We start from the raw sequence: 14,253 nt of genomic DNA, 5'->3' as shown, positions 1-14,253 counted from the left end.
GGAAAACCAAATGTAGCTATCCAGCAGCACTGATAGTCGGTATAGAACTCAATATTATTAAGCTTTAAGTATAAGGAAACTAGCCAATATTTTATTTATTTTTCTTAAGTATTAAGGTGTTTTTAACGGATTTGTGATGCAGATGTGATTAAGCGTTCAGATGCAGGAGGAGGAAGATTCAGCAAAGTTGTTGGAAGCCCATTATGCATGGGCTTATCCCACCAGCCGGGTCATTGGTCAAGAGAAAAGGATGATAAATACATAAAAAAAATAAAGAACATGTGTATCCACTCGAATATTTAAAAAAGCATATTTTGCTTCACTGTGTATGAACATATGTACACACCTGCCTCATAGTACCTGACATGTGGGCAGCAGATGTTGCTTAACAAGGAACTGCAGATGTTAAACCAGCTGTGGGAGCCCATGCAGGGCTGGAACACCCCCCTGGAAAATCCCAGGTGGTTTGGTCATTGTTACCACGGAGACACCGTTGTTTTAAAGAGAGGGATGGTTCAACAAATTGGCCCATATGAGAATAATTTCTCAATTTCCCTCATTCATCTCAGAAACGAGAAACTGGTTATTAGGTAAAAAAAGTGGTTTGACTCAACAGAGAAAGTCTATTAGGTTTAATGTTGTGTATTTACTACATACAGTATATACATAGACTTAAAGTCCTGTTGCTTTAGTGCAGTACATTGTGATTAAGATGTACCTATCCTTTCTGGCCATTGGCAGGAGACTCTAATGCCGCGTCACTTGGGCGCACATTCGCATCCCTGCACCTCCCGACATTAGACTGAATCAGCTGCGATGTAAGAAAGGTGAAAAAGTTGATTGATGCAACATGTATGCTGATCCACAGACAGCGTGGTTCCCTAAACATGACATTCCCCTACAACGAAACTGCATTGTCTAATACGTTTTAAGTGACACTTATTTTCCCCAGGTTTTTTTTTAACGTGTTACAAGTATGTTTCTTAAGGAAGTCAGCAGAAGTCTGCCTTTGGAGGAAGTATTAATTCATGGGTAAATGTGTCACAGAACTTTGATCCAAGAGGCCCACAGTTTGGGTCCTCTGTGAAACCAGAGTCAAAGCGGACCTTTTTTGTTACTAACGTCCTTCACTTAATTATCCAACTAACTTACTTTTTCAAAGCCAAACCGTGACTTTTTTACCCAACATAACAGTTTTGTTACCTAAATGTAACCGAGTAGAAGTTTAGCTTGATTGGAACCTAAGCTTGAATGACAAGATTGTCTGAGGAAGCCCTTCAAGCTGTTTACTCAGGTTTCTGATACATAGAACTACTACTAACTTCCTCTAAGTGAACCACCTCCAACTTGTGGCGGAGAACTCCCTTCTACAATGCCATCATTCAAATGAAGGCAATAAAGGAAAGATGAATGCAAAGGGAGAGACAGTAGGCTGCAGGGAAATATTGGTAAACATGCCAAGGTCTATGTGCCAACAACATGCAGGCATCGGATGTCTTGCCAAGATAGAAAAGTTGAAGGAGTTGGGGAGAAGAGAGGACTTCTTCCCAAACCTGTTATTTAAGGCAAAGCTCTTTCAAGAAAAAATCCACCAGGTTTGAAAAAAAAGGCACAAACGTCTTTCACTGTCAGTCATTTGAATCGCCGACATTTTCCATAATGTTATCTTCAACCCCTCAGGGAAAACGGCAACAAATGTGAACACTTTGTCCCAATTATCCGGATATCTTAAAAGAGCAGGAATGATCCATCCGTAGAGCAGGGTTGTTTTTCAATGAAAGTGTGACGATAAAGCACAGAAAAAACAGAACAATAGGAAAAGTAGACAACGACGTGTATTGGTCCGACTGTTTTAAAAGCACTGGCACTCGAGGTTGTCATTGCGGGATGGCTGAGTCAATCCTCTTAAATCCAAGAGACAACACATTTATGCTGATCAGTCTGTGCACTGCTGATCAGCGAATGCATCGCTCATCTTCAGTGTTCCGTTTCCATTGAGTGCCACTGCTAGTTCTCTCTCATAAAAAGATGCCATCTTGGTGTGGCAGGCGGGAGACATAGGAGTGGCATTTCAATTGACAGGATGACGACACTGTCAAAGATAAAGACTGGTGTGAGTGGTCAAAGGCTAGGGATTTTTCTTTACATTACAGCGTCCTCTTCCATTGGTTCCTCTTCAGCCCTGGGAAAAAGATCAAATAGACAATGTTATGAAAAGATTTGCTTACAGTACCATGACTGTATATTTTAAAGGAGTGTAAATGCTATAGAAAATAATACAAAATACATTAACTACAGTGAAAAGAAAGGTAGTTAGGGGCTATGTACAAAGGTTTTTTGTTCTCAAAAGGACACTTAATGGAACACACATAACACTTCAAAAGTTGACAGTCCTTGTTACCAACATTTATGTGTTTTCAAATCTAAAGCACACAACATTTCTCACTTTTTTCTGTCATTGTTTTACATTAAGCATTTGTCATATGATTTATTTGCTTTCCTGACGAGTTAGATAAAAAGATAATCATCACTGTAGCGCAGGGGTCGGCAACCCCTGGCATGCGTGCCACCATTGGCACGCGGGATCGGCAACCAGTGGCACACTAGGAAAAAGTGAGCACAAATATTTAAACTGTGTTTTTGGATCCTGAACGAGACTGCCGGCAGAGCGCGTCTCCCCCAGCAGAAGTTAAAGGCCCCGCTCTCTTTAACTCCAGTCGACTTTCTGCTGCTTTCCTTCATGATGGTGAAACGACCAGGGGTGTGGCGCACTTCACACATTGCAGTACTCATAAGGAGCTGTACATGCCGCAGTTTTTGCATGGCGGTGTCTTTAGTTGAAAGCCCAGTGGCGATCTGCTCATCTGTCATCGAAAATAATATGCTACACAGGGGCGGACTGGCCAACTGTGTGTTCTGGAGAATCACAGTACGTCCGGCCGTCAGTGAACCGAGCCGCCTGTTTAAACGGCATCATGCAAGTTGCGCTGAAAGGCGACAGAGGTCCACAGCTTCCCCGCTGCGAGGCTCCCCCCCGTGAGATTCTGGAAAGCATGACTTGCGCATTGTCATAATCCAACNCCCCCCCCATTTACAGTTCACGAACGTCGGCACACTAATCAGATGTTATTTTTTTAAATGGCACTTCATATCAAAAAGGTTGCCGACCCCTGCTGTAGCGTATACATTTAGATAGCAGCTTGTTAGCTTAGCATCCACAATAACATCCCTTGTCAATATACAACATCTGAGAGCACCTCTTTATCTCTCTGATTAGCACTGAACTAAATATCTATCTCACAGCAAGAAAGAGATGTGCTTATTTAAAAAAAGGTTGAATGACTCCTTCAAACTTGAACTAAGGATCACCAGTCATTGGGAACAACTTGAGATGGATAAGACCGTATACCTCTTTCCGATGTGTTTGTTGGCGACAGACAGTGAGGCCATAGCTGAGACGGTCTCTGCCTCGTCTGCATCACACCGAAGGGCTTCGCTCAGAGAGCAACCGAGTGTCGAGGCGGAGCGCAGCAGTGAGCGCCAGTATTTACCTACAAAAGACCGGAACACGGTAAAACTTGGTTAGTACCGCTGTGCATCATGGGCCACTTCACCACAGAGAGGCTCTTGAGGTATTACATCGGGAATATAGTACTTCATATGCACAGATACAGTCATCCATCGAAAACCTAAACCAAATATCATTCAATAAGGTCAAATCACAAAAATGATGATTAATGTTTTGTCTCTGTGTAACTAATCCACTCACTTTGTATTTCAAGAACTTTCTCCATAGAGTGGACAGCATTGGCATTCGGTCTCTGTTGAAGTACCTCGTCAGGAATGGGGTCCAACTGAAACAAACAGAAAATAAGATCAATCTATCAATCAATGAAATAATCCATTAAGCACATTTTTGAGAATATTTAGGACACTGAAATGTAGCTGCTGCAGGGCGGACAACTTGGCACTGAACCTATACCCACTGGGAACATCAGCTAGGTGTATTAAATTACTAAAGGCTTTTTTTAGATACATTGAATACAGCCAGATAAGTGTTTTTCTGAATGTGACTGACAGGTGTTCAGAAACGCTGCTCCAAATCACAGCAGGAGCCTCTCTTGAATTAACGTGGTTCCCTCCTGGTTTAAAGGGTCACTTTTGGATGTGGACCACAGCCCGGTGTTGAATCACTTCGAGAGGTGGGGAACAAGCTGGAGCTGCTGACACAATAGAAAGAGAGCCTGCAGATGCACACCTTCTCCCACTCAGCGAGAGCTTTCCTACTCTTTGACACCAACTACAATATGTGCTTTGTACTGTCTCCCACTCTGAGGAAACATACAAGCGTGCACAGATGCATACACATGGGAACCTACTTGCTCAAACAAACACATGTATACTCATGCACACACTCAAACACACACACACCACAGGGAGCAAGTCTCTGAATCTCTCCAAGCCACAATTCAGAGGAAACAGGGCTATTCCCAAATGTGCCTTTCCAACCCGGAATGATTCAATTTCCCCATTGGCCGACTGCACATAGGACACTTTCTCATCCCATTTCATGTCAAACGGGCCCATTCAGATCAACATTCAAAACACAGACGACACGCACCCTTTTTTTTGGGACTAAAGGCCCAACTGAGAAACATTTAGAGAGATACACGGATTGTAAGAAAAAAGGTTTTGGCAAGAGCATTGGGAGTAGGATGCCAGAGAGAAAAGAAAAAAGTAATCGTCGGTCGGTCTCGCTTAGCAAAGGCTGGAAGTTTCCTTAAATTAAAACAAATAGTGTGTGGGAGGGGTCAGTGGGGGCCAAGGGAAGAGGCAGTCTGGGGAGAGGGATACTTTAATCCTGCTGTGGCACGATAGACTACATAAGGCACACAGGAACGTACAGAGGTGCGTGCACACAGACATATATTTACATTGGGTTATTTGCACTCTGGCAACAAAGGCAAACATTTCCATCAAGTGTCATAATTGCTAGAAGAACATGTTGCATGTAGGTGCATATTTAGTTTTGTGACTGTACATCAAACTCTCTAAGCTCAATAGTTTATCCTTGCAACTATCACTTAAACCAAACTGTTTTTCTACACATTGCTAGAGTTTTAAGCTGCTGTCAAATGCTTTTTGTTAACAGTAAATACGGTACGTTAGCCCCGACAAAGGGCCTTCTGGCTATAACATATGGGATTAACCACAACAAGATAAGTCAGATAAGTCAGATAAGTCAGACATATTTGTATATGCTATTGAGAAACAATAAAGTTGGAAAGACACCTGCCTGGTAGCCATTTGTCTATTCTATTGGTTTTAAGCATTCCGTTTGATGATCCACTCTCTCTATAAAGAACTGGAAGCGAACAGAGAATTGTCCAATTAGACTTTTCAGTGTTAGTCTGTGTGCGGCATGACAAAAGTGCGGAGCCTCCAGGCAATAAAAGGCAAGGTCCAGCAAGAGTTGTCAGAAGATGTTGACCAAGTAAATATTTGCAAGCATACACTGCTGATGAATTACCTTCTCAAGTGGATGATATAGTTCTAGTGTTTACTAACTAAGCCATTGGAAAGAATCACCCCCACACCAAGGCAACCACTTGAGTTTTTTTGGTCTGAGTGCAAAGAGCAACACTCAAGTACAAGTGGGAGCTGCCCAGAGCTGTCAGCTATGGAGATCATCTTCTAGAAACCAAAGAGGTTCATCCAGTCCGGATTACTTCGATTGTGGCCCAGGGGGGAGAGAGCAGTACTTCTTCATCACTAGCATCCCGCAATCTCCCTGCCACTCTGGGGACCCAAACCATCAATCTTTCTGTCGAAAACTTCAACCTTCGGGCAAAAGCCGCCAACTTCCCTCCATAACCTTAGCCACTCCCAGATCAGCCCTGCCCAGCCCATACTATCCCAGCTCCCTGTCAAAGCAGGGTCAGGGGTTCTCTGGGGTTTTGTGGGGTTCACTTCAGAGCAAGGTTGGAGGGGCACAGCCTGTCAGCTTGATTGACAGCTGGGCCTCACGGCGGCTCACGCTTATAAACTTTAATGGCTCTTGTCAGGGTACTCCAGGGGCCTCCACCTGGCAGGTATGACAACACACATTTGCACATAAACGCACAAGCACACATTTGTCTGCCACATCATCCATAGCGACATTTCTGTTTATTTGGGTTTGTGGTCATGGCTCTGCCTGGACTCCTGCATCTTCATTTAATCAGATGTGCTGCAGGCTTTCACAGAGAGGTTCCTTTGAAGGGAAAATTCACTACCTTTTATGTGGTTTTCTAATCAGTGTTGATGGTAAATGTAGTCGATTGAAGCAATAAATTCATCAGTTTGTGTTATATTAACAGAGAAAGCTAAGTTCTCCTGAGTTGTGCTTGCAGTGCATACGTATACCAGGATGCATTGCACGCAAGCTACTGACACCCAGCTTAAAATTATACTTAAGACGGTAATAAAAAATGTGTAGTTCAAACCCAGTGTTAACCAAAAGGCTTTACCTATTCACCTTACTCAACAATTCAGCTTACCTTTGCAATAATTGACAATAAAACTCACTTTCGGCTCAGATAAAAACAAGCTAAGTTACCAGCCCTAGTCCTCAAATGACAGCGCTGAATGCAGAAAAATAATATATTTTGCCATTTCTAAATAGCACCAGCTGAGGAATTGATTTACTTAATTAGACTACAGTTATCATCAACACTGATTGGACATCCAAATGTGGTACATTTCCTCTTTTGACGATGGTTTGCGGTCGCTGTGTTGACTGATTTTTCTCAGTTCTCTGTGTGACAGAGCCGTCCAACGCACATGGTCTTAGCCAACACGGAAAGCCATGAGCCAAGAGTGAGGAATGTACCCCGGTAAAAACATTCCACAGGGAGGCCAGAACCAAAACAGTTGGAAGAGGAGGAAATCCACTTGTTTAGCAAAATGAGAGGTGCACAAGGCTTCCATTGTTTACTGTTGTGTCCATGTGCATATGTTGGCAGTCACTAAAACCGGTTGATTATGTTATGCTAACTGAACAAGGTAATGATGTGTTTTGTGTGCATTCGAAAAGGGGTGTACGTTTGCCTTGTAGTCGGGGGGGCTTGGTGAAGAATAGTCAGGCCCTGAGGGGGACAGGTGAAGTCGAGCGTCTTACTGTAACTGGAGTGTAAACACACCGAGTAACCTCATTGACAGCTGGTACCAATTAGCATATTAGCCTGTTGTTTATCAAATAATTGCTAACAACCGTGGTTCGAACCGGGCCAACATCTGTTTGCGAGCAATCATCAATTAGTCCTGAGTTCAGAGTTGACTGGTGTAGCTTCCAATGCATCATTCATGAGCTATTTAACTAAAAAGACTTCACGATTACGCACTACAGAGATGGGGGTGAATAAAAGAGCTTGTAAAGTCCATTCAGCAATTTTCATCCCTCTCTTTCCCAGCTAATTTGAGCTGCTTTCAAAGGAAACCTAATGCTCATTATAGCAAAGCATGTCTTAACCTGCCAATAAAAGCACATATATATTTCTCACACCAGCAAGCAGTAAAACACTGGAAGTAAAAGCTAAACAGGAGGTGAAGAGGGTATAAGGAACACCTTTAGGATGTTTTGGCACTAGTTTATGAAGGCCCCTAAAATCTGCCTTTTTAGAATGCCACGAAACCAATCCAGTATGTTCGTTTTAGGAACCATTGATATTGCCATTTGTCCAAACTGGTAGAAAAACATCAAGACCTACTGGCATGTGCCTTATATTTTTCCATACTTCATGGTAAAGCTACAGTACATGCTACAGGGATGAGTTCCAGACAATACAAATCCATCAGGCAGTTTGAAACTTTATAAACAAAAGCACAGCTGAGCAGCTAATCCAGCTGTGGTCCCATGCCTCAGCCTACTCATTCGCTCCATTCACAGTGAGCCAACACACATGCAAAAAACTAAAATATATCGTCTAGAAATAACTCCATCAGTGGACACATTCAAACAAGTCCAACATTTATTGGCCACCTGAATGCAATGCAAAACAACGATTATTGTTGCTCAATCTGGTTGGTGAGGCTATTGCACTGTTTCCTATTCTGTTTCCATTTGCCATCTTAGGCCATTTGTCAGCAAATAAAAAAAACACAGAAAATCGTCAGTTGTTTTATCTCCCTCCAGCTCAGTCCCTCACTGACGTTTTCCAGCTACATTCCTAGTCCATTACAGAGACCTTCGCTGAGATTGTGATAAAAACATTTGCTTCCTGCCATTTTGATCTGATCAGGGACATTTTAGCCTCTCTTTCTTTTGCTATCAGTTATCAAAGCTCAAACAAGTAAATTATCTGCCTTTGTTCAACCAGCTGAAATCACTTGCTGCCAAAAAGTCAAACGGAGCATGTCATGAGAACTCCATGTCTGTGGTTCAAGTCGACAACATCTACATTTGTGTTGTTCATCACTTTATCAAAGCCATCTTTAGCTAATGAGGCATGCAGTACAACTCTTACTTTAAGGCTTCTGTCATGATACCTTTCAATGTTTCCATTCCGGAAACAATCCATTTCCCAGAATCTGAGAGATCCTACTATGGCACTTGAAAACTGTGGTTGTTGAAGTTTACTGGAGTATAGGGTGGGTTTTCAATGTAAAGAATTATGTATTCTCAGAATTGTAGTTCTGAAAATCCTAAAAAGGATTGTATTCCATACCTTTACACACTTTCACAACCTGCATATGTGCTGCTCTCAGTGCAGCTGCTTTATTACAATAGGATCATCCCTTCCTTCTTCAAATGAGCCCTCCATCTCATTTTATTATCTGATCCTTAGCTGACCCTGCTCGAAGAGGTGTGAGGGTAACCATTTTCAGATTGTGTACCAGTCAGGGGGCTGCGGGTGAGAGTTTGAGAGGGGTATCCTGCAGAGCGGAGGCAATTGACAATCCCTGCCTCCTGCCTATTTTCAAATGTTCGGCTCCCTATGGCACCCACCCAGTGACCTCCTACCAAACCCCTGCAGAGGCCGGTGCTCTGCAGGCTGTTGAAACCCAAGAAGCAAACCCCCTGATCCACTTCATTATTTCTGCAGCAGAGCTGTGCTGTGAGTAACGAGAGAGCGTCCTTCCAACTGGAAGTCCTGAGCACAAACCTCTGTGACAGCTAAAAGCATCCGCCCTGCCCGAGTGTCCTTGAATTCCTGAATCCTTACCAGCTGTAATGGCAATGTAACTCTGAATAACTTTGAGTCATCAGAGGGCAGGTAAACATAATTAAGTTATTAGATTAAGCCTCAAGTTCATGCATTTCCTCTCTTATGCAAAACTTTGCTTGAGCAGAGCTGTTTGTTTTCTTTCACAGGTTTTGCACGTCATAGTGCTTTTTCCCTGTCCAGTGTCACTTGGATCATCTGTCTGATCAATTTCTTCGTCTTGCACAACACAATGGACTGGTTGATCTCAGTTACTGAGTTTTATTAATGTGATCCTCTTTATTGTTCTGTTTGTTTTGCACGCACTCCAAGATCCACATGGAACAAGGTCATGTCATTTTTTCTTGTCTTTTAACGATTCCAAGAACCCATTTATAGCTCTAGCTGTGTCTGCAGGATTGGAACAAGAGTTCTAGGAAGTCATAGATACCACCTTCAACAAGGCAGAAACTGATTCAGAGATAAACAGGTCCAGTTGCTAACTTTTCTTTTTCACGCAAGCTTGATATGTTTGGAAGACGGACATTCTTCATTGGATAGATCAAACTGACCACAACAACTATTTTTTCTGTGCAATGGAAGGGCGAATGCTTTCTGAATTTTTTAAGTGTAAACTTAATAAGCGCTAATGTTAGGCAATATTGAAACAAAGACAATAGCAAGACTATCAATCTTTAACCATACCGCAAAACTGTATTTTACGATTCTACATCGATTCATCCTTACAGCTTATTATGATGAGCCAACAACAAGTCCCACGTTATGCTCTGTAAAGTGATGTATGAACATAATGAGAAGCCTATACCCTTATGCATTAGTATAACTGTCCTGCATGTCTCACTGGGCATATGCTGATGGCTTTAGCAGGTACACCTGCCATTCCAATGCAACCAGCACACAGGGTGGGCCGATTCCCGGGACAACATTTTTACAGTTTTTTTTAAATAAATGAAAATAATGCAAGCGTGTCTTTCTGGATATTATTCAATCTTGATTTGATGTGATTATTTGGAATTATTGGTGTCAACTTGCTTATGATTGCTTTAATGGTTGAGCTACATATGGGGAAATATAGATCTCCATTTGTTCTCTTTACTTTATTATTATTGCTCTAAGACAGGGCTGTCAAACTCAAATACACAGTGGGCCAACATTTTAAAATGGGTACTAGTCGAGGGCCGGACTGGTTCAATGTTTATTGCAAAACGTATTGAAATGAACTTATTGCACATATTAAACCTGGAACTAACAAAGCTTAAATGATTGCCTATAAAAACAACATTAAACATTAAATAATCAGTTGCATTCATTTCTTATGGCTCTATCTGCAGCTTCTCCGGAGTCATTTCTTATGATTACATTTTTCCAGAGGCCAACAACAGCTTCAAAAAAAGGATTTCCCTCAAAGAAAAAAACAAACATGCCCTGTTGCCGCAAGAACAAAAGTGCAGAAGGAAACATCCATTGAAACTCAGTTTGCTGCTCTGTGATGCTAGTTCAAGCAAGATACTTGGCATCTCATCTTGGGTGCAAGTTCGTCAATGTTTGCGGAGGAGATCCTCAGGTTTGAGTGAAGGTGTGCGTGCAATATATCGGCGGGCCAGATCTAATAGTAATTAGAAATGATCCTGCGGGCCGAAATTAAATCTACCACAGGCCGGATTTGGGCCGCGGGCCTTGAGTTTGACATGTGTGCTCTAAGGTGTAATTAAAAAAGTGGTCTTTGAACATATCTGGGAATTTTGCATCCACCTTTAGCATTTAAATGAATTTGATAGACCCTAGCGACATGTGATGACTCTTTAAAGACAAAATGTGTAATCACAGCAAACTCACTGAGGATGCATAGAGTTCCAAGCCCTCAAGCCACAGCATCTATCCCACCGCAGTTTCAGACACACTCAAGAAAAATAACTTGGCAAGGTTAGAAAAAGCGAGGCGAGATAAAAGTGCATTTCTTTGTCCAGTGTTAGTGTTAAGAGATCAAATGGTTTGTGGTCAAAATAGCAACAGATTACGACGAGTGGACTTTGGAGACACAAGTATGCACAAATCATTCTCGCAAACTCTTCTATTGCCCTTAAGCTTCATCATCTTCATACGGTACCACAATTCAGCAGTCCTGAAAATATAAGGACTGAGATATCTTGGACCTATGATAATGGAGGGAGAAAACGAGTCTGAGCAGCCTGTCCAAAAAAGCACTCCAGCCTCTTCATTAGCTGGAAGAAAAGAGTGGGCGTCTTTGAGGAGATGCTATTCTGTTTAGCGCCATGAATCACAGAGCGCCGATGTTTGTTCTGTTCCATGGCCCAACCGACACACTCCCACAATTAACCTTCTGCCTGGAAATCCTTTCCCTCTGACGTGTTTGTGCGTGTGTCTGTCTGTCTTTGTGTAGCGTGTGTGTGTGTGTGTGTGTGTTGCGCTGACTTCCTCTCTGAGTGGAAGAGATGGTTTTGGCCCATGTAAAAGAGTACTGTTTTCTGAGATATCTAGGTAACAAGTCCATCAAATCCTTATCCTGAACCCTTAATGTGTTTGGCGGTTAAAGACATTTCCGTTGCCATCTTCTCTTAAGTGTTCATTCAGTTCTAGCGTAAGAATGAATGTGAAACATTTTAATTAGAATTGTATGCTCACTCAATGACTTGCTTCTGGAAATGTAGCCGGGAATAAAAATCAGAAGCAAGTTGAGTGACCTAAACATTTCACGCTGACAAGACAAATAAACCAGATGCTCTTCATCTGCTTGAAGCCCTGCATGTACACTTCAAAGCAACCAAACATAAAACTACACTGATGTGGCTGTTAATATTGCTTATTGATTCATTCATTTGAACTGACTTTTAAAACCACAAAGTTTCCTTGCATATCTTATAGCAGTAATTGTACAATCTAAATAATTTACAGTTTCAGGGAAACCACCCACATTACAAAAGTAATAGGCCTTTTTACGCAGCAGGGATGAACCAATCCCTACATTTTTATGTTTGGAGTATTCAGATCATAAACTTCAGTCCATATTTGATCTCATATGTATGTATTTGTTGAGTCTTAGTGCCTTGCTTTGGGCTATTTTGATAGAAATCTATCTCTCCTCCTCTCGGCTCTCATCTTACCTCATTGCCAAGGAGGGCAGAGACGCAGGCTTCGGAGGCATCACATATGGCTGTGAGGTCGTGACCCCCCTCCAGGGCAAGCACCAAGCGACCGCCTGCCAGAGCCATCAGCTGCCTCGTCAGGTAGCCGAAGCCTGGATGCACAGGAAATGACAGTAAATAGAGGGCAAGGAAAGAAAGGGAGGGATAATGAATACTGCTGTTCAAGCTCTAACTTCCTTTTTGGATATTGATCAAAGAAAAAAAGAGAAATAGGAGGCTTGAGAAAAGGAGTGACTGCATCAGAGAGAGGAAGAGAGTGAACCATGGATTTACTTGGGGCCAAAACACAAACTATAATATGAGCCAGGTTTAATTTTAATAAACGCGGCTTTGCATTTAGGGTTGGTCGCAGTCTTTGATCTTTTTTCTTTCAGGAGGAGGGGAGCTTTGATATATGCATTGGGACATACTTTTTCTCCCCTAAATTCTCCCCATATCCCCTTTTCCTGCAATCCTCTCTAACCACCAATATCACCCCCTTAACTACCAAGACCCCTGCTCTTATTTGAGATTTTAGACAAGCTCTTTGCTTGCATGCCAAGGTCTCAATCTGAAAGTCAGAAGGAACAAATAAACACAGGGGCTTGTGTTTGTGCGTCTGTCAGTCGTTCCTGTTGAATTGCACAGGCAAAGTGATACTAACGACATGTGTGAGACTCATGCATTAACATTTGTATGCAAGTTATTTTAGCAAATGTGTATGTATGGCTTAGTAAACAGAGAATGATTAACAGGGTAACTGTGGTGAGTACTTACATTTGGCTGTGAGTTTGTATCCTCCCAGGGGTGGAGCGTGTCCGTCGACCGCATCAAAGCCTGAAGATACCAGAACCACGTCAGGGGCAAACTCGTTGGCAATCGGCATAACCACCGTCCTAGAGAAAAACAATGTCAACAAAATAATATATTGTATAAGAGAGGTCATATAAGCCAGGGGTTTTCAAAGTGTGGGAAGGTGAGCCTCCCCTCAGAGAACATAAAAACAGCTGCGCCCCACCTCCCAATTATTATTGGTATTTTTATTATTATTGTTGTTGTTGCTATAATGCAATGAGAACGTCATTTGAAATGACTCCGACTGTTTCTCTCTTCTTGTCTCGTCTCTGTGTGTGTGTGTGTGTTTAAATCTATCGTGCTGACTCACTGACAGTACCGATTTGATTGGCTGAGTAGCGTCACCTCCTTAAAACATTAAACAACAACTTTTTTAAACCATTTTCAACATTAACATTAACATTTTCAACATCGTGGATAAATCCTTATATGCTCGCGGCAACACACTGAACGTCAACTTTGCCTCCTTATTACACTCACCCCTACTTTAGTGGGAACGATGAGTCACAAGCGGGTGATGCGGTGATCAGAGTCCTGCATCGGGTCGGGTAACCCCGGGTAAAACAAAGAAGATGCGGGTCGGGTTGCGGGTGTTGCATAATTCATATATTTAAATAATGATAATAATTTAATGTAATGTTTAAAGATTCCTCAGACCTCTCACCTCTCTGTTTTAGTAATTCCAGACTATTTACATGCACAACAACCTGTATAACACACAACAGGTGAGGGATAACACATCTTCTTTAAGGAAGATTGCTGATAGTCACATCCTTCTAAATCAAGACTATTAAAAAGTCTTGCTGCATTTCATTAACAGATATTGTTGCAGCTGCAAGTTTAATAGGCTGGCTGAATGACAAATTAACTGGGCTGCATGCAGCCAAACATGAACTGATCAAAAATGTTTTGTTTGGCTTGGAATTTTAACTGCACTTTTGTTTTTAAATAAAAAAAAAGGGAAGTTGTTAAGCTGCATATATTAAAATTGTATTGGAAAAAAATAGAACTAACTGCTTCAGAATATATTAAATACATTTTCCAAGATAGAA

The 14,253-nt window shown here is 41.9% G+C and overlaps 1 protein-coding gene across 1 annotated transcript in view; it reads right to left on the bottom strand.

Moving 5' to 3' along the window:
• Positions 1 to 953: 953 nt before the first annotated feature.
• The window catches only part of hdac4 (histone deacetylase 4), a 71,937-nt gene continuing 58,637 nt past the window's right edge, over positions 954 to 14,253 (bottom strand). Inside the window, exons 22-26 of the mRNA XM_010769810.1 lie at positions 13,124 to 13,242; positions 12,326 to 12,459; positions 3,770 to 3,854; positions 3,410 to 3,551; positions 954 to 2,182 (exon numbers count right to left, since the gene is read on the bottom strand). Of these exons, the coding sequence (XP_010768112.1) occupies positions 2,143 to 2,182; positions 3,410 to 3,551; positions 3,770 to 3,854; positions 12,326 to 12,459; positions 13,124 to 13,242 (520 nt within the window). The 3' untranslated portion in view covers positions 954 to 2,142. The remainder of the gene's footprint in view (positions 2,183 to 3,409; positions 3,552 to 3,769; positions 3,855 to 12,325; positions 12,460 to 13,123; positions 13,243 to 14,253) is intronic.

This window comes from Notothenia coriiceps, unplaced genomic scaffold (assembly GCF_000735185.1).
Source record: "Notothenia coriiceps isolate Sejong01 unplaced genomic scaffold, NC01 NC01_scaffold00007823, whole genome shotgun sequence".
Lineage (NCBI taxonomy): Eukaryota > Metazoa > Chordata > Actinopteri > Perciformes > Nototheniidae > Notothenia > Notothenia coriiceps.
This window is presented reverse-complemented; position numbering and strand designations above follow the sequence as displayed.